General features: G+C 51.1%; 2 protein-coding genes and 1 long non-coding RNA gene across 4 annotated transcripts; 2 read left to right on the top strand and 1 right to left on the bottom strand.

Moving 5' to 3' along the window:
* Window positions 1-4,121: 4,121 nt before the first annotated feature.
* LOC135315246 (uncharacterized) lies at window positions 4,122-11,849 on the top strand. Its single transcript, XR_010374680.1, has 2 exons — window positions 4,122-4,275; window positions 10,496-11,849. It is a non-coding gene; the product is annotated as an uncharacterized LOC135315246 (long non-coding RNA).
* Window positions 4,342-11,849, top strand: NMRAL1 (NmrA like redox sensor 1). Its single transcript, XM_064461232.1, is given in 8 exon segments — window positions 4,342-4,364; window positions 4,523-4,791; window positions 4,794-4,853; window positions 4,856-4,884; window positions 5,767-6,016; window positions 6,524-6,607; window positions 6,610-6,704; window positions 7,252-11,849. Coding segments are annotated over 8 exon segments (948 nt in total). The 3' UTR covers window positions 7,390-11,849.
* DNAJA3 (DnaJ heat shock protein family (Hsp40) member A3) lies at window positions 7,861-20,167 on the bottom strand. 2 transcript variants are annotated; one of them, XM_064462111.1, is made up of 12 exons: window positions 19,937-20,167; window positions 19,695-19,822; window positions 19,206-19,289; window positions 18,230-18,436; window positions 16,963-17,115; window positions 15,397-15,544; window positions 14,513-14,577; window positions 13,445-13,573; window positions 12,875-12,990; window positions 12,041-12,138; window positions 9,728-9,844; window positions 7,861-8,946 (listed from the first exon to the last, which is right to left on the bottom strand). In XM_064462111.1, exons 1-11 carry the CDS (start codon window positions 20,127-20,129, stop codon window positions 9,741-9,743), a joined length of 1,425 nt encoding a protein of 474 aa, XP_064318181.1. In that variant the 5' UTR covers window positions 20,130-20,167; the 3' UTR covers window positions 7,861-8,946; window positions 9,728-9,740. The 2 variants fall into 2 exon arrangements, with proteins under 2 accessions (XP_064318181.1, XP_064318182.1); XM_064462112.1 differs by lacking the exon at window positions 9,728-9,844.
* Window positions 20,168-20,248: the final 81 nt, after the last annotated feature.

Here is a 20,248-nt window from a genome sequence, read left to right as displayed (position 1 = left end):
CCTGTTTCAAAGGTCAATTTGCTGCACACCAAAACATTTGCCAAGCCAACATCTGCAGCCATTCCCCTGAACTGAGCGGATCCTGAAGCAAGGATGCAGGCTACCACCTTTTGGCATAACCAAAAAGATTTCACATTATTAATTTATGTTAATTAAGCAAAGCGATAAGGTTTATTCTGCATTATACCCAATTATCAAACTTACAGATTTGCAGATAATTCACTTATCTAAGCTTTCATATGACTTTCAGATGTAGTCTTCTTTTTGGTTTTGGTCTGGATTTAATGCTAGCAAAATTTATTGCAATTACAGAGTGATTAACAAACCTACCAGGTTTGGGGTTTTTTTCTTCCAAAACCCCAACCAGAATAAGAGGGCCCAGACACAGACGGAGTTAAATAGCCACTCATGAAGGTGAGGAGCTGTGAAGGACCCCCAGGCTGAATACAGCAGTCGCAACACCAGATCTCACCAGGGAAAAGCAAAGATCCATCTACAGGTAATTCCAAACAGAAAAAAACGAAGCTAATTTCAAAGGGAAGGTCTCTTGCAGGGTACTGCTACACCTCGCAAGCTGCAAGATGAAGAATGATGCACTTACTGAGCTGTTCGCACTCCCAGGATACTTCACCACAGACGTGCACACGGCTGACTGAAAAGACGATCCTCTCCCTGCAAACAGCTTCTGGCCCTTCTCACCTATGGGATCTCAGGACATTATTGTGGAAACTGGGAACGAGCTGCTGCCAGCCTGCCTCTGTCATTGATGCCAGCCCCATCCACTGGCCTCAGAGGGTATGCAGGGTTCAGGGATGCTGAGTGGTACCCACCCCAGCATCCCACCGGGGCTCGACGCTCGGGGTCAGCCCCAGCGTTCCGGGGTTGCAGAGCATCGCTCTGAAGCTGCAGCTTCAGACCGCCAAAGACACTTTCGTACAACATCCTTTGTGCCAAGCTTTGCCTAGGCTGCCCCAAATCTCTGGCTTCGGGTAACCCTTCCACGTGGTCACCAGAGCCCAAACCCTGGGTGCTGGTGACATCTCAGTACGTGACAGCACCCAGCCGTGGCTCCAGCTGGTCCTCTCTCCAGCAGTCCCATACCTATAGAATACGTAGTGCCCCTAATGACCTTAGAGTGCTTAAATAACAGCAGGATTAAGCCTAATGCACTGACGCAGTCCAGCATGCCTCAGACTCCGTGCCCACACAGGCATCTGGGCGCATAGCCACATGTCCCCTGCTGAGCTCCATCACCTCAACCTACTTCCTGTGCCCCTGGGACCTCCACAGTGTTGGGGGATTCCCTGCAGTGAAAAGGGCCAAAGAAGGTACCAACTGCACCTTTGGAGACCTTGGTGATGGTGTTCTCTTGGGCTGAGCTCTGGGAAGGTGTGCTGAGCCTGTTTCCCAAAGCAGAACATGGGGCTGAAGATCTGGGCCTCAAGGTCCATCGGTCTTGGACTGCCAACACACCCAGGACCTTGCCTCACTGGTGCATTTTTGCACCCTGCCATGGGCGAGTATATCACTAAACTCATCCTTTTCCATTTGCAGTACGTATTGGGGATTGATTTAGCTGGTTTTGAAGTAGAATGAATTCAGTAAATGACTAACATGGAGGCAAAAGCTGAAGCTGTACAAGGCAGAGAGGCTTTGCGTGGGCAGGGCAGCCTGGCTGCGGCTGCCTTCATGTCTGGGCAGGCAGTAGCAGGCAAGGAGACAAGCACCAAGTCCCCCACGAGGTCCCAAGCTCCTCTCCATCACTCAGGGCCCAGGGCCGTGCACTACTGCACCCGCTCTTGCCAGCAACGGTGGCTATGCCCCGCCAGGCTGCTCTGCCAGGTGCTGCTGGCACTTGGTCGCATCTTGCCCATCCCAGGGACCTCTACCCTGCAGCTCCTGGCCCTGCCAATGTTGGCCCAGACACTCCATTTCACATGGCTGTGGCAGCAAAAGGTCTGCAGCAGCTTATCCCAGTGCAGGAGAGATGAGCGATGCCTCCCCTTCTCCCCGCACCCCTCCAAAGCAAAAGCAGCCCCACCAAAATCTTACCTTGGCCTTGTGTTGCCTTCCCCAGGTCTGCGTGGGAGCAGGAGAGCAGAGAGGGCGTCCTTGTTGAGGCGGGAGGATGCAGTCTCCCCAGGCCCCCACTCAGCCTTTTATCCCCAGAGCTTTGCTTCCTCCTCCCCTGGATGCTGAAGTTCAAGGTAGAAAATGGAAGCCCCTCCAGCTGGCGGCCCGTGCCCCTGGGGGACCTGCAGAGACGATAGGACCCAGCAGCCGGGGTGATGCTCAGGGCAGCACCTGGGGAAGGTGGATCCAGCTTCCCCAGCTGCCCGCTGCCACTGTTTCCAGCCCAGTGGCTTTTTCTCTCAGTTTGCTCCTCGCCCCTTCCTGCGCCGCAGGTCTCGCTCAATCTTCCTTCCTGTTACTGCAGGGCTGCTGCCTATGCAAATCAATGTGACTTATCTGCTGAAAACAGCAGTGCATGGTAACCACCCGTAGCCTGTATGACGCCCTGACGGTGGGCTCTGTCCTGGGGGGATGCTCGGTGCACGGCTGTTTCCCCAGCCACGGCTGCTTTCTCCCAGGAGAGCCACAAAACCAGGCAGACCAACATCCAAATTACACCAAATTCCCTCAAAGCAAAACACACACTCGCCCCAGCCTGGGAGAGACGAGAGGTTTACTGCATATCCCCCTCACTAGCCAGGAATGGGGGCGATCCCATGGAGCAGGCTGGTGTTGCAACAGCTCTGCCCATTGCTGGGCCATGCATGGAAACATTTCCATGAGTAAATTCAAGTTGTATCTTGAAAGAGCAGAATAAAGGGGCAGGAATAAACACCCTTTCCTCCAAAACCGTTTTTCTGCCAGTGCTGAATGCTTTCCTGATATGAGTTTATCTCCAAAAAGGTGGTTCGCACCACGCCAAGGAGCGCTGCATCTGCACATGAGCAGCCAGAGCCACCGGGCGGCAGTGGGACTAGAGGGATCCCCCCTCCCTAGTGACTGCTCTGGGCAGTGCGTCTGCCCAGGTTTGCTCTCTCCCGGTCCTACGGCTGCGCCTGGTAAAGGATTACAACCCTTCCTCTCCCAAGTGTTAGGTGTCTGTTGGTGATTTCCTACCCTGTCAGGACACTGGTTTCAAGAGGAGATGGCATCTGGGAAGTCCCATCAGCTGTCACCTTCCCAATAAGCTGTAGCTAAAGATCCCTCGCATCAGAAATGACTGTGCAGAAGCCTCAGTCGGGGCTGTACCTCCTGCTTTCACAATTATTCATTTATGTTAATGAATGCAACTGAATTATTTCTTTGCAAATGTTTATGACATGTCCCTCATGTATTTTCCAGGCTGTTTACTTGATTCAAACCCAAATTTCCCAACATACTTACAGAGTTCAGCCTACGGAGTTCTCAGCAGGATGAGTTTAGCCCATCCCTTAGCGAACACAGCCCCTAACCAGCCCAGTGAAGGCATCTCTAACCAGCCTGGTGAAGCTCGAGGGGCGACACAGAACTCACGGGGGTGGCTTGAAAAGCCCCAGAGACAACTTTGCTCGCTTTGACTCACCTGGGTTCCTGGCAAGGGGGTGATGAGGGACCCTTCCCCATGCTCAGCCCAGCGCAGACGCAATTCGCCTGGGGATAACAAACAGTCCCAATGCCAGATAAAGCAGGGGGATATTCCTTGGGAACAGCTGGGTTTCCAGACCAAGGGAACGTGCAAAGCATGTTACTGGAGGACCCGCAACCCTCCTGCTATTGCAGCACCTGCGTCTACAAGCCTCGGGGTGCCCCCGGGTCCCCGGGGTGGGAGGGGTACAACCCTTGACGACCTCCTGGGAGGTTATGCGGCTGCTCCTGGGCTTTAAGCGGAGCTTTCGGGCTTTAGGCAGGCAGCGGCCGAGGAGGGCGCAGGCGGCCCAGCCACAGACACTCGACGGGGCGCCCCGAGGCCCGCGGCTTCCCCGGCTGCGGGTGGGCGGGGACGGGCGGGCGTAGGCGGGGACGGGGAGTGGGACGGGCAAATGAGGCCCCACCGGGGAAAGGGAGAGGGGGTCGTTCCCCGCTGAGACCGGCGATGGGTCCCCGAGGCCGCCCCCATCCCGTGCCCGGGGAAGCCCGCCGAATGGGGCCGGCCCGGGGGCCGAGCCGCGGCCTCGCCGAGCCCTCGCGACGGTACGACCTCCTTTGCTTCTCTAGCAGAGCCCCGGGCCCGCCCGCGTCCCACCGGGGCTGGGAAGAAACTGGCTGTGGTGCTCGGGGCGGCGGGTGAGTACTCGGGGGGGGGCCCGGCCCCGCCTGGGGGATGCTGCCGCACCCCCGAGAACCCCCGGGATGCCGGGCTCGGGCCCAGGCCGGTGGGAAGGGCGAGGGTTGGGCCGTGCCCAGCCGCTGCTGTGGGGGCATGGGAAGGGGTACAGAAGGCAGGGGTATGGACAGCTTCCAGAACACCCGGGCTCTGGGGCCCTGTGGAGGGTCGGGGGGGGTCTGGGAAGCACCTGCTTGGCTGGAGCAGTAGCACGGGGAGCAGGCAGTGGGGGCTGGTGGGAGGATGGGTTGAAGGGACTTGGTCCTTGTGTCACTGGGAGAGCACGGGGTCAGATGGCTCCGTCTTGCAGTCCCAGCTAGTCGCAGCTCTGAACAGGTCTGCACCCACAGGGGCTCAGGGGGGCCACGTGGCCTGGGCTCTGCTAGAAGATGGGACCGTCAAGGTCCGTGTGGTGATGCAAAGCCCCATGAAGAAGGCTGAGGAGCTGAAGCAGAGGGGAACCGAGGTCATGAAGGCAATCAGTACAGTGAGCCGTCACTGGAGCTGACCTTGGTGGGTGCTTACAGAGCCTTTGCTGTAACTGCAGCAAAGAGAAGGAAATCACACAGGTACCGGTGCTTGCTTTAACTGAAACCACATGCGAAATGGCCTCCGAGGGGGGACTGAGGGACAGCCTTGTGGTATCGGGGTGGTGGTCATGGGACAGCTTCGTGCAGCCCTGCCAGCCCTGATGGTTTGAGTGACCAGTCCAGAAAAGTCCTGAGGCCTCGCAAACAAACCAGGTCCTGATTCTTGCAAAGCCAGAAATCGTTCCTTTTTCCCTTGCAGTCAAGTGGCTCCAGGATGCGGTGCCTTCAGGGAGCAGTTAAATGCCTCCAGACTTGGCATGGTGGAGAGCACTGCCTGGGAGTCAGAGTGGCAGGAGTGGGAAGACTCAGCTCTGCAGAGCCTTCTGGGGGCTGAGCCAGGACTGTTGCTGCCTGCAGTCTTGTAGTTCTCTGCACTTGCAGCTTTGGGGCCAAAATGTGCCACGGTATCAGAAACCCCAGGGCCTTCCCCAAGGGCAGTGTTCACTCCAGGATAGATTTTGCAAGGTGGCATAATTGCCATGCCGGGATGGCAGCAAACAAAAGATAAGAGGCGTTAGGGCAGGTGTGTTGGCCCTGGTGGATGTTTAGGGCTGATGTTTCTGTGCTTGGTGGAAGAGCTAGCACCAAAGCTTGAGGGTGTGTGGCCTTTCTAATATAGGAGGGTATAAGCAGAGGACTTGGCTCCACCTGGGCAGCTCACAGGACTCCCTGGGTCTGCTCAGCCCTGGTGCCTGCTGAGGGCTCGGGGTGCCAGATGCTGAGGAGCTTGCTCAGCTGGTGTGTGTTGGATCCTGCCAAGTGCAACGAAGGGGAAGTGGGGCGTGTGGGGATGATGAGAGTCCCTAGCGTGTCCCAAGGGAGCCATTCCCCTCTTCATGGCTGGCTTCACCCTTCACCCAGGGAAAGCAGCTTGCTGACCTGTTGAAGCACCTTAGTCTGCATCACCTCATGTACAGCGGCCTGGAGAACAAGAAGCAGCTGACGGGGGGCCGGCTGGAGGTGCTCCACTTGAACAGCAAAGCCATGGTGGAGGAGTACTTCCAGAAAGCCGGTGTTCCTACCATGACCATCTGATGGCCATTGTACTTTGAGAATTTCCTCTCCATTTTCAAGCCGCCGAAGGTTCTGCATGGAGATACCTTTGTCCTGGGTAAGACAGGAACTCTTGCTCTCCAGGTCACTGTCCTGCAGCTCTCATCTCCTCCCACTGAGCAGAGGCTCACCGAGGGGTGGTGAAATCACCAGGGCTGCAGACTGATGGGGAAAAGAGGCCTGTGCCAGCTTGACCACAGCAAATTTTACCTACATTATGGTCCTTCAGACCTGTTGGGTGGCCTGTGAGAAATAAGTGAGATCCCAGTACTGTTTCTGGTGCTGAGGGATGCTCTGCAGACCCCAGAGTGTCTCTGGACACCCCAATTCCCTGCAATTGGGATGTTGGAGGTCAGAGGTGGGGCTGCAGATCCAGGTGAGTCATGGTGCTGCCCTGGCCACTCATACTCTCTTAGCTCAGCCCTGCAGGTGCTCTTGTGGCTTACCACGCTGATGCAGTGCTCTCGGCTCTTCCTCACCTCGTGTCCAGAGGCTGGGTGCCAAAAACTCCAGCTGTACCTCCTTGGAGCTGGGCTGCGCTCTGACCAGGAGCAATTCTGTACAGCACTGGCCACAGGGGACACACACATGGATGGGATGGCAGTGGAGGACAGCGCGCCTATTGTGCTTTGCCTGCTGGAGAAATACATAGCCGAGTGATCAGGCTCAGCACAGGCAAGCTCACTGAGGCAGAGTACGCCACTGTCCTCTCCTAGCAGATGGGCAAGACCATGGAAGCCAGAAAGGTAGGAAGCATCCCTTGGTGTGATGTTCTTGAGGTGGGAGAAGCTCTCTCAGGGCCCTGCAGCCTGCCTTAATTGGGGGGGATGATTCTGGCACCTTCCCAACAGCTGGGTGCTCCACGGGTCCCTGCCCAGGCTGGGCCATGGCTGGCTGCAGGTGGGCATCCCTGCCTGGCAGCAGCAGAGGAGCAGCTTGCCTGGCCTTTCCTGTTCGTCTGCAATAGTGGGGTGGGAGGGGGTTCTGTACAGGGGCAGCGAGGTCAGGAGCTGCCAGGGCGGAGGACCCTCGTAGCGTGGCATACAGGTTTGGTACAACCTAGCCCTGGTGCCCATGATTAGTCCTGGCACCCCTGCGAGCTTCATCCTACCTTCCACCAGCATGCTCTGGTGAAGGCTTCCCTCTGCCTCCCCCTCATGCTGCAGGGCTGCTGCTTCCTACTGCAGCCCTCTTCAGATTCTCTGTAGGGTCTGAGGGGGAAAGGCCCCAGCAGCCTCTGCCCTGTGACAACATTGTGTTTGGGTTTTTTTTTTCCCCTAGTTCTTTTCACAGATCTTGCCAGAATACAAGAAACATGGCTCCCCCAGGGCCAAGGAAACAGCTGATATGTTCCATTTCTATGCCCTGAAGCCAGAATGCAACATGGCCCTGACCATGCAACTCAACCCATCAGTGGGTAGCAGACACTAAGGCCGCCTTCTGACCCTTCCCTCCTTCCTCTTCCACCCCAGTTTCTGCTGCAGGCAGCAGGAACTGGCCAAGGAGGTGAGCTGTGCTGAGCCATGCTGCCTTTCTGCTAGCACACTAGTGAAAGGCTGACCCTGCCAGAGCTGGGCGGAGCTCTGGTCCACATGTGTACCCTAGGGCTCTCCTGCAACCTGGTTGAGACTGTTCAGACCAGTGCAGGGGCTGTACAGCTGCAGGCAGACAAGTAGGAGAAGTGCTACCTTTGCACACCATCTTCAGGGCAGCATTTAGGGATTCTGAGTGTTTTCACATCTGTAGGGTGGTGGCAGCTTGTTTTCCGAGGATCACTCTCTTCCCTAGGCAGCTCTGAGCGCACAGCACCACTTGCTGGGCTGAACTTTTTCCTCTTACTGGGGGAGGGAAAGGGCATGATAGACAAGGTCAGAAGAGTAGACAAGGCAACAAAGGCACAGCACATGTTAAATATTTTTATGAAGTCCATATTATTTACATGGATACAGAATCACTTTACAGACAGTTCAATCAGGCAGCAACACGTGCTTTATTTCAGCAAATTAAGAAGGGCAAGACTACACCCTGTCCTCGTTTAACTGGTTGATTAGTACAGGGGCTGATGGTACCTGCATGGTATAACAGCAGGCAACAGTAACCATGAAAATATGCACTGCAAGAGCTCAACTCCATGTGGAAGGAGTGATCCACTTCACTTGTATTCTTGCACATGTAGAGAACAATGACTGTTTGACCAATCACTTATGCTACAGGTATTACACTAATGTAATAAAAGACTTTGCCAGTTTAGGACAAAGGGCTTGGTGATAAACTCTTACCCATTCACGAGCGACAGCGTTGGTGTTGTAACTTTAGTTATTGGTGGGGGGAGGGAAACCTGAGGCAAAGTGCAGATTCCATCACTGCTCTTTGTGCAGGAAACCCCATGGCTGCCCAGGAAGGCAGGACAGCTGAGCTCTAACGAGCCCCAGCCCCAGGGAGGCTTCCCACTCTAAGCTGTGCAGGACAGCCAGGAGGGCTGGCATGAAGACAGGGTTAAAACTCACTGACCCACACACTCCTAGGAGAAAATAAGCAGTGCTGAGTTCACCAAGCATATCTAGCATTCAGAAGGGCACCTGAGTGAGCAGCAGCCATCTTGGACTTCATACAGCAAACTGCTCCACTCTCTGCTGAAAGGGCAAATTTTATTTCACATTTCCACTGTTTTAGGTTCTAAATAACGTTTCAACTTTAATTTTTACCAAAGAAGCTTCCAGCAGCAGTAGGGACTGTGGAGCAACCTTAAGAGAGCCACATTTCTGCAAAGCTGGCATTTTCCTTCATTACCATTTCCTAGGACGGTTGGTGGTTTTGTACGATGACGACTGTTGGTGTCTCAGTGGTTTGTAGCCTCTCCAGCTGGGGTTCTCACTGTGCTGCTGACTGACATCCTTCGCTCTCCAGAGCCTGCTGCCAGAAAGATTCATCCCCAACTGCAAAGATGGTCTGCTGCTGCTGGGTCTTAGTTTCCAGCAGAACGCTTCCCTGTGGTTGAAGCAAGAGAAAAGTTGAGCATTTCCTGACCAAATCGGCCTGAGGCATGCAGCATCCCCTGCGGCCCGCTCTGTGAGCACACCTCCCCACCTGACTTGCTGACAGTGAGCTGCGCAGAACAGACAAGTTTGAAGCCTGCAGTGACAGGAAGCTGAGCCCTAGAATCCAAGACACAGGTGTCTGCCATAGATGATTTCAAGCCTACCATGCTCCCTCACAGCAGGCAGATGCCAACTCAGTGGCACCCTCAGTTATAACACTATTCATCTGTGTGGCGGGAGCTTTGCTGTGCTTTACAACAGACCGATTCCTTCCTGGTGCTGTGAGCCCATGGTAGGGGCAAGTCCAGCCTGAGCATACTGGCAACAGAGGCTCCACAGGCCCACCTGTGCCTCCCAGCAAGCCCGGGCTTTACAGTGGCAGCAGGACTGCCCCGTCCCAGCTTTACCAGCTAATGGGAACAGCCTCAGTGCTTTGAATTGGGTACAGCCACTGAGCGGACAAGGCAGCAGAACTGTAGGGGAGGCCAGCAATCTCCCTGAAGATGTACCCAACATTTTTCAATCATTTTTGCTGCAGCAACAATACAAGTTAGTCCCTGGCTTTTTGCTCCAGGTCACAGGGGACAGCTAGGACTTTTCACACGAGTGGCTGGAAGGCCTGAGGCTAAGTGAGAAGCAATGCTGTGCTTTTGCTGCTTCTACCTCCCAAGAGGCACAAACTCTGCTTAGTGTGGGGGAAAGACAACAATAAAACACAAGAGGCCTCCTACCTCGGATGGGGTGTCAGGAGCTAAATATTTTCTTAAGTTTGGAAAGGAATCCCTCCTTGTTCTCCTCAGCCTCAGGCCTATCCCCGCCTGCGTCAGTGCTAGCCGTGGCCCTGCCACCTGGATACAAACAGCAAAAGGCTGCAGTCAGATACATCTCCCACCAGTAGCCAGCACGCCTGATAAAGTGAGAGGGTTATTTTAGATGGGGAATGGTCAAGTCAAGGCAGCTGGTTTTGCCTGCATCCTCACGTACAGGGCTGTTCCTGGCAGTGAGCCACAGTACTGGACCACTTGCAGTGAAAGCACTGGAGAGCCCCGACCCCAGAAGTGGAAGAGACAACCATGAGCCCTGGTAACACTGTTCCCTTCCCCTCTCCCCAGCCCTCCAACTGGCAAGGTAATTCTCATGCCATACAATCAAGTCAGGGTCCCCACAGGCTTTGGAAACAAGCACTTGGAATTGAAAGCCTGCCACTAAAACCAAGCTGTCAATCTGACCACAGCCAGTTGTGACTCTACAGAGAAAACAAAGCTATACTGGCAGTCCCTGCGACAATCTGTCTTCCTGTTTCATGGTCATGTTGTGACCTTTTAGAGGAAAGCAGCGTGAAACAATGCCTCAGGTCACCCTCCATGCAATGCTCAGACAAACAGTATCAAGGAGAAAGTGAACTCAGGCTAGGATGAAAGGCTACGAGTATTTCAGAACAAGTGTCCAGATAAGGAATCTTTCTGGCAGCAACAAGCATAACTTTCCTATATGAACAGGTTCTGAGAAGTTGCTTGGCTCTCTGAGAAGTGGCTACTGCAAGAACAAATCCAATCTGCTTTTCCTGCAGTAAAATCATCAGTAACGAAACCCCCGAATCTTCTTCGAGCTTTCTTTGCACGCAGAGAACACGAAGTCCAGCCCTCACCGTCCACCCCCAGCTGACTGCCAAGGCCGAGCTCAGACTGATGCAATGGTACGAAATTACGAGGCCTGTGGCAGAACATGCCTCCATCCACTCAGCGTATTTCTGCTTCCCAGAGCAATGGCACACTTTCAGCAACAGCCTGTCTACACTGCAAACTGCTGGTATTGGTTTTAATCCACCTTGCTGCTTAATTGTGGTAAAAAACAGAAGATTTGCTTTTCAAAAATTAAGTTTGGAGAGCATTTTTTTCCCTTTGGCACATAAGCATCTGAAAAAGCCGAAATGAAAGTTTTGTGCTTAGAGATCTCTTCCCTTCCCCCCGCCCTGGGCTGACCTTTAATGTTTACCCTCAGCAGAAAAGACTTAACTTCTGTGTTATGAAAGCATTATAAAACATAACATCAGTAAGTATTTGGCAGATTCTGCCTTCCAATATCCAGAACTTCAGCCTGTATTTCTCAGGCTTTGGCACATGTGGCAGAGAGGACCCGAGTTCTGGTATCATTTAGCAGCTTTGAAAGGCTCTCACCTTTGCCTAGCTGTATGCAGTCACAAATGCCCTTTTTTGTTTCAAACATAGAAAGAAATCACAATCCAACCACAGTAAGTTCATTGTTCCAATACATGCAAAGAAAAAATTGTTTCCCAACAGCACAAGACAAAGCTCTTGCTTTACTGTTCTACCATGTGTTTTTTTTCTTTAGCTGCTATTGCTGCCAGGTACCTCACCACTGAAACTTAAAACACATTATCGCTGGATCAAAATTTTTAATCTGGAGGTGAAAGAGCAGCTCTACAAAGCTCCCAGCTGGCTTCACTCCCTCCATCACACTGGATGCTGTCTGGATCCACCACTCAGCACCAATGAACATTTCTATCCGTGATTCTCCCTTATGCACAGAATACAGCTTAGAGCTACCATGACAGCAGTACCCCCCTTCAGCTTTCAAGGAGAAACGTCCCCACTGTGGTCAGAACAACGGATCAGCTCACACAGAAAACTGGCCTGAAACATGTTCTCTTTTTCTAACTCTGCTCCTAAAATAAGTTACCTCTGGCACAGGGGCAGAAACAGGGAGTGGAAGGCTTTCAGCACCACAGCAAGACTCACCACAACTTGTCAGGACCCCCAAGTATCTCAATCCTGCTCTCAGTTCACACACAGATTTGTCCAGTAAGCAATAAAGTTTTCTGGGAAGAGGCTACCTCTTTGCTTTGGTCTACAGGCTATTAACATCATGCTAAAACTACGTCCAATATAACATGCTTGGCAGGTTGTGCTGACACGCCGTCTCAAGGTGACCTGGGCTCACCTTCCTCCCCAGAAACCCTGAGGAAGTCCTCTGCACTCCCACGCCAGCTCCACGGGGAAGAAGCACTAATTCGCACCGCTCACCTGATGCTGTATTTGTGACTCCGTTCACCGTGCCGTCCACGTCTGTCTCATCCTCAGCATAGCTCATCATTAAGGCTCTCTGGCGATCCGTCAGCCTCCTGCAGGTCCAAGACAGAGGTGTTGGTTACGGCTGTCTTTAGAGATGGGCGTATCTACATACGTCCTTAACCTCCTCCAGCAGCACACACAAGAGGCAGCTACTGGAAGTCCAAGATTAATACACCTGACACACACTGCAAATCCCTATGGCACTCTTAAAATGAGCAATCTATAAAGATAAGCCTTGGTGGAAGAGAAGAGATACGGTCCACTGCATTTCACCAAACTGCAGTGAAAAAACAAAGTGCTAAGAACCAAGTGGAGCTGCAACAGAACACACATCTGGTGGGGAGACCTCAGGAAATAAGCTCCCTTGCCGAGTGCAGCAATACAAGCTAACGAGTTTCCTTCACCACTGGAGCAGAGGGTGGCCAAGCAGTCTGAAAAGCAACTGCCATGGACTTCAGTTCCTTTACACTGTAGGTGTGAGAGCACAGACGCATTGTAAGCCGGAACACTGAATTTACATAACCGGGATCCAGACAGAATTGCAGATAGCCGGGCAAATCCACAGGTGAAAAACTACTTACGTATTTCCAGGGTTTAGGATTTTTAGAGCTGGGTTGCCAAACAGTATTATTGAAAAAAAAGTTTACCGCACATCAGAATTAAAAGCAGAGCAAGAAATTAGTAGTCTTGACAAAGCAGTAAGGAATTTTCACAAAACCTTTCTGAACAACATTTTTTTTGCAAAAAGATCAAGTTTTCACAACATCTTGCATTAGCTCTACTTACTGAGGAACTTTTATCTTTATATGAATGTAGTGGTCTCCGTAGCCATAGCTGTTTACTTTGGGAATGCCCTTCCCACTCATTCGAATTCTCTGGTCTGGCTGAATACCGGGAGGTATCTATGAACACAGAGGGGTCACATTTATTACCCTAGTTTAACTATATATATAGTCATTACATTACATGTTCACAATAATTAACTACTTCTTCAGCAAGCTTCAAAGGAGGATGGGAGCGATCCGGTAAGCTCAAGCATCTGGGCACATTCAGAAGCTAAGTCAGCAATGACAGAAAAGCTTTTGAAGGAACGAGTAAAGAACCTCACACAGTCTGTAGACCTTGGATGGGATTTGTCTGGCAATCTACCTGGCCCCTCCTTTCCCTGTCCCTACATGGCAATCAGAAAGGAGGTGAGACCAAGCAGGTCACAAACTAACTCACACTCAATCCTGCAGAAGTCTGAAACACAGTACTGGCAGTTTTTGGAGATTTGCACCACCTCTGCAGCAAAGGAGAAGCCTCTGCTGTCCCACACTGATATATGCCCAAGCTCTTCCACAAAACGGTACTTACTGCGATATTGATTGTCTCATACAAGCCTTGACATCTGGCTGTGCCTCCCAGAACAGCCTGTGCTATTGAAATAAGGAGATCCGAATGGATATCTGCTCCATTTCTTCTGAACACAGAACTTTTTTGAACCTAAAAGGCAGGCAGTTCCAAAGAGAAGTGAGCACAACACCATGAGGTTCTCATGGCAAACTGCTTTGAGAGTTCTCAGAAGAAAACATACCAGAATGCTGTAGTGAGACCCTTCACCATCCACAAACTGCGCAGCTAAGAAGCCTAAGTTAATGTTCAGTCTTTTAGAAAAACACAGATCTTGAAATAACTGCAATTAGCCAGAGGCTTAGGAAAATGCCTGCTTCCTATTTCAGCAACTCCCTCCCCTAATCCTGTTATTAATTTATCAGTGTCAATACAATTCTGCAGAGACAGAGAAGACACTGCCTTGGCCAGTAACCTGAACAGGGGAAAGCCAGAAAAGAAGAGGGAGGCAAGCACCTTTGCAGTGGCCTCGCAAGCTGGAAGAGAATGAAATCCTCCTGCACCACAAAAAAAAGGTGATAAAAAAATAAAGCTTTCTCCTTGACAGATATGCATACGACAGGATACCTACAGGAGAAGAGAGCCCCAGCTGCAAAACACATCCAAAGCAGCACTTAATGCATATCTGGAAAAGGAGATGTGACCTGCCAAGCTCTCACGGGCATTCCCGCAGCCCTCCTCAGCGCGCTCACCCCTGCAAGCACACAGCTTCTTCACATTTCCAAGTCAAAAGACTTGAGGCATCAGGAACCTAACTCTGCATTTTGATGCATGCTACTGTGGAGGGCTTCTTCATGGGACAAGCAGCGCCAATTCTTCACAAACAGACTTAACATTACACCACTTGTTACAATGCAGATATTCTGCTATCTTAGAAAGTTCACTCAGATCATGTTACCTCAGCTGTTTCAAAGGATCACTCACTCTTCCTCCTCCATCCCCCATTCAGTCAGGCAGACTTCCCAGGCAGTTGCAAAGGGAACAAGCAACCAACTTAAACAATGAAAACAATAACAATGTAACAGCACATACCCTGAACGTAATGAAAATTTCTTTCTTCCCCACAGGCATCCGAACCGTCTGCCCATCCTCAACGCCTGAAATCAGAAAAAAAGAGGGAACGTTACCTTGTGTTACAAGCCACATGTTACTTGAATACCTACAGCTTTTCTCTTCAGATCTCATGCCATCCCCAAAAGCCACCACAGCAGCACCTACCCATTTAGGAGCATGAGACACAAGACCCACCAGCACACAGCACAGTATCAGTCTCCACAGGAGCTGTGGCCAAAGGAAGGAGGTGTCAGCACACGGTTATACCTCTGAGGCAATTGCTACAGGCCAAGCAGGCTCATTACTTCAATCCCTTAGAGAATTCTTTAGGGAAATGCATCAGACTAAGGAACACCAGGCAGCCTCCAGAAGCTACAGAAAAATTACAGGCTGCTCACCCAAGGCGATCTCAAAGCAGCCCCACCACTTATTTTGTCCTCTAAGGTGAGGAAGGCCATCAGCACACTTTTTCCGAGCCAAGCTTTCAGGATTCCCACCCTCCCCGCAAGCTGTATCAAGGACAAAGAAAAGACCCAAAGCAACAAAACCATTCTGAGTTTCACTCTTCAAAAGCTGCCTAGAAGGATCCATGCAAGAACAAAAACCTCAGCTCAAGAAGGGCAAAGCAAACATTTATATCCATGGCCACAAAGTTCATCTCATTACTAACCCTTCCAATTGCTAAGCTATCAACCTGCTTTGCTCTTATTAACGTCTCTGCAGCAAAACTTCCTGTGTTGCTCTCACATTTGTACCTGGCAGGGACCAGCCATGCTGCGGAAGCAAGTCCCTTGCTGTTGGCCAAGTGGAAGCAAATAACTGTAGTTACTTAACAGAGCACAACACACAAGTACAACACTAACCAGCTGGCACAGGAACCATCACTGTCTTCTTCTGTTTGGTTTGCCCCGTTCCTCGACATACTACACACGGCGTTGTTATGATGGAACCCCGACCGCCACACCGTCGGCACGTAGATCGCATTACAAAAGGGCCGGTATTTATCGTCTCCTAGTGAAGAAAACACAGATCATACAAATATTTGGTACCGAGATGGTACTTTTAATTTCCACAAAACACTGCCAGTGTCCAGCCCGGCACATCCGAGTCCCGCTAACTGCGCCTGCAACTTGTGAGGAGAGCAATAGCCTTTAGCAAGCAGCGGAGCAGAAACTGGCTCAGAAATCCAAAGAGAATGCTGCTTGTGAGAAGCTGGATCAGATTCCATTGCCATCGCATTCTAATTTCCACTGAAAACCATCACTGTGAGCAAGTGTCTCATGGCAAGGGGAAGGGAAACACAACACTTTCTATCTCTAGGCTTTAGTGTGCAAGGAGGAACAAAGCTCCTTACGGTGCTATTTCACAAAGAACCACAAACATCTGTATTTTCATGAATCCAAGGTGAATCCACTTGCATGAATGATTGCCAATCTCCAGGAAAATGTCACAGAGACTAAGCTACGGACTGAATTGAGAAAGCCACCCATCAGATTGAAGCACATGAGGAAATGGTGGGAAGAGCTTGCAGTCGCATCTGGCCAGCTACACCTGTTCTGCGCAGAAAGGTACTCTCATCGCAGACTGATTGCTGGTACCCGTTTTGATGTATGGAAATTGAAAGCCTGAAGCTTGATCATAGAATCATTGAATGGTTTGGGTTGGAAGGGACCTTCAAAAGTCATCTAGTCCAATGCCCCTGCAATGAGCAGGGACATCTTCAACTAGACCAGGTTGCTCAAAGCCCCATCCAACCTGACCCTGAACGTTTCCAGGGATGGGGCATCTATCACCTCTCTGGGCAACTTGGGCCAGTGTTTCACCACCCTCAGAATAAAAAATTTCTTCCTTATAAGGAAGTATATATCTACCCTCTTTTAGTTTAAAACCATCACCCCTTGTCCTATCACTACGGGCCCTGCTAAAAAGTCTGTCCCATCTTTCTTATAACACCCCTTTAAGTACTGGAAGGCTGCAATAAGGTCTCCCTGCAGCCTTCTCTTCCCCAGGCTGAACAACCCCAACTCTCTCAGCCTGCCCTCAGGGGAGAGGTGTTCATTTCCTTACTCACTCTAAGGACCACGCATCTTCTTATTTCATTATTACCCTCAGTCTATCATCACCTTCCTCCTCCCCCCTCCACCCTTAAATTCAAACGATCCCATTTAATGCCCAAGTAATCTCAGAACTGTGACATTATATAAATATGATTTGCTGGATGTACAATATCAGATAACCTGGCCCCAAGGGCTAGTGCTTTTAGCTGGGCAGAGCACTTCTTTAATACAAAAAAAAAACATCGAGTCCACACTAACTTGTCTTCACCCAAGATAAGCTGATGATTGTAGTGAGACTTTTTCACCATGAAGGGACTGACTTGTCCCAACAAGGAAATGCACAGCAGAACCTGTGTCTTAAAAAGCACTCACCATGCCAGTGCCGCTGCAGTAGTGACAGCGCTGCACTTTGGTACCAGGTTCGTGTCCTTTACCATTGCATCGCTCGCAGGAGTCGTTGATATTCACCACAATCTCCTTGTTAACCCCTTTTGCAGCTTGGTTGAATGTCAGTTCCATGATATACTGTAAGGGAAACATGGACATCAATCTACAGCTGACAAATGACAGGGTCTTAAGCAGACTGAAATTGGTTTAGGCCAATTATCAAACAACACTTAAAATACATCCAGGTAACAGAGGGGGGGAAGAAACAGATGGATGCACAACTCTCAGAAGGGTTCTGCCACATCTGAGGAAGCGAAAATCTGTCTCATATAAATAAAAAGGGGTACAAAGGGATCACAAACATTACAGAATGATGATTACACCACTCTGACGAGTAGCTGTGTAGCAGAAATGAGATTTAAATATAGAAAAGTCAGAAGTAAAAATAGAAGTCAAGCATTTTCCTGCTCTCAGGAAAACCCGGAATATTTTTAAAGGTTTTGTTTAATGGGAATGCAGCAACAGGGGAGGGTGCAGGTTTTCAATCCCAACAACAGTATTGGCTCTTCCTCCATAAACTCTTCACTTACCAAGGGAAGTCATCAGCAAAGATGACTGCACAAAATAAGAAATTCTGCTTATGATAAAAAGGTCATTTTTAGTAAAGCCAGAAATACCTAATACCAAGCATTTCTGAAGGCAGCACATGAACCAGCACTGTTGGTACTTAAAAGAACATTTAGCTGCAGCACAAAGAACAAGAAATAGGTCTTGCTTTATTATGGGCTCCACTGCAAAGTTACGCCAATTAAGTTGCAAAATTAAGACAACTGAGCAGTAAAACCTAATGCTGGAAGGCTTGTTTTATAGTTAAAAGGTATTTTGTGGTTTTTAGCACTACAGATCAAAGCAGACATATGTAAATCAACGTACAGCGGAAAAGATGCCTCTACAATGACGGAATTGTCTGGCAGCACCAACTGGTGTCAGTAAACACCAGATGAAGCAGCTGAAGTCCAGAAAAAAAAGACCGTGTCTGAAGGTGTGGAGAACGTATCCACATGGCTTACCAAAACTACATGACTCTCCCACCCATACAACAGGACACTCAGGTGCTGACATTCCCAGAGCAAATTCTTTGTTTACACTTGTTTCCGGAACGATCTGTGACAGACCAGTGTCCCTCTCCAGCTTTTGTGCTTTTCATCCCTCATTTTCATTTCATTAGTCAGAAAATAAACACACTTCATACCTCCTGTGGCTGGTCAAAGGCATTCTGAAAATCGCCAAAAGGGGATCCCGAAAACTCTCCGAAGATTTTTCTGAAAAGCTCTTCCGGATCAATTGATGGACCACTGCTCCAGTACTGCCGCCCAGCACCGGCACCTGCCGCGCCAGGATCAAAACTAGCCGTGCCATATGCATCATATTGTTTCCGCTTCACTTCATCACTTAATACCTTTGAGGCAAAAGAAGGATGCCATCAGGACACTGTACAGATCCTGAGCAACCAGACAGCCTGCATGTGCAGGGCAAATTCTCTTGGGAGGGTTCAAGGCTGGGGGCATTACCGCCACAAGCCCACGTTCTCAAGCCCTCTTGTCATCAGGGGGGCCATCCCAGCTCTGGGCAGCCTATGAATTACTGACCAGCCATTTCTTCCCCGATATCTCCCTGCTTGTCATCAGGAAAATGACAAAATCTTACTAAGTCATCGTAACCAAGAATAACTTATGTTATATATTCCATCATTTGTATATTGTGTGAAAGCTGGTGATAAAGAGCGCTGGGGTAAATCTGAAAACCCACAACAGCAAAAATCAGCACAAAAAAAAATCTGAACAAGCTGAAGAGCAGGAAGAAACAGGGCTGGGATGCTGCACAGCAGAAAGCACCATTATCTCAAAAAGCTAGTGACTGCTGACAGGGTTTTTTTGTGTATTTATTTAAGCTGACCAATAATTCTGCTGCAGCAACCACAACATCCTTGCCAGCCACTCACTGCTAAGAAAGAGTGCAAATTCAAATAGCCCAAAACATATCCTGCTAAATCAGATGTTTGGACTAAGTATTTCCTGGAGACACCACTGGGACAAAGGCACTCGTGCCTGAAGCAGAAGACATGAAAAATTAGCCATGGTTTTACAGGACACGCATACAAGAAATGTTTTGCCCCAATACCCTCCAATCTTTCCTCCTTCTCATGTCAATAAAACCCCACATATTACCTCATAGGCTTCTGCCAACTGAGAGAACTTCTCTTTAGCTTTAGGGTCATCCTTATTTGTATCAGGGTGGTATTTCTTTGCCAGCTAAACAACAAAAATTCAAGTATTAGAGACAGACAAAAAGTAATTTGCTTTAGTGTGGCTCACAAGTTTGGAAAAACATGTTAGGCAAAGCTTGACAATCACTCCCTACATCTTAGGCAACTGTTATCATCCCAGTAGAAGGCCCTACAAAAGCTGTTCCTGGATCTCTCGGCAATCCCAGGACCTTCTGGAAAATGACCCAAGACGACAGCACAGGAGGACCACGGTTTTTAGGGACTCCCTAACCTCCGTGCTGTGCTTTCCCTCCACGACGTCCCCTTGTCTCCAGCGACCCCAGACGCCCGGACCCCAAAGGCTTTTTTGGTCTTCGCCGTACAGAGGGGCTGCGGGTGGCCACGGGCCCTCGGCCCCGCTCCGGCGGGGTCCCCCCGCGGTAGGACTTGCCTGGTAGTAGGCTTTCTTGATCTCCTTCTGGGTGGCGGTGCGGGGCACCCCCAGCACCTGGTAATAGTCCTCCTTGGCGCGGGCCGCGGCGCTGCTGTGGAAGGAAGCGGCGGCGGCGCGGTGGGTCCCTGTGGAGAGGAGGGCAAAGAGGAGCCGGGGTGAGGGCCGGGCCCCTTCTCCTCCCGCCCTTGGCGGCGCCGGCCCAGCCCCGACACCACAGCTGCCCTCGGTCCCCCGCTCACCCGCGGCGCACAGCGGCAGGAGGGGGAGGCGGCGGCGGCGGGCAGCGGCGGCGGCGGCGGCGGCGGCGGGAGGCAGCGGGCCGCCGAGCCCTCGGACGAGCCAGAGGAACGGCAACCGCCCGTTCCCCGGCCCGCAGCTCCTGCCGGCGGCAGCAGCGGCCCTGAACCAGCGTGAGGAGCTGCCGGCCGCCATCTTGGCCCCGAGCGCGGCGCTGCGCCTGCGCGGGCGGGGGAGGAGGTGGAGGCAGCGCGCCTGCGCGGTAGCTTCGCGCCGGGAGCAGGCGCAGGGTACTGCGGAAGCGGGGTGTTGCG

Source organism: Phalacrocorax carbo, chromosome 10, assembly GCF_963921805.1.
Source record: "Phalacrocorax carbo chromosome 10, bPhaCar2.1, whole genome shotgun sequence".
Taxonomy (NCBI): Eukaryota; Metazoa; Chordata; class Aves; order Suliformes; family Phalacrocoracidae; genus Phalacrocorax; species Phalacrocorax carbo.
The sequence above is the reverse complement of the archived record's forward strand: the minus strand, read 5'-3'. Positions and strand labels throughout refer to the sequence as shown.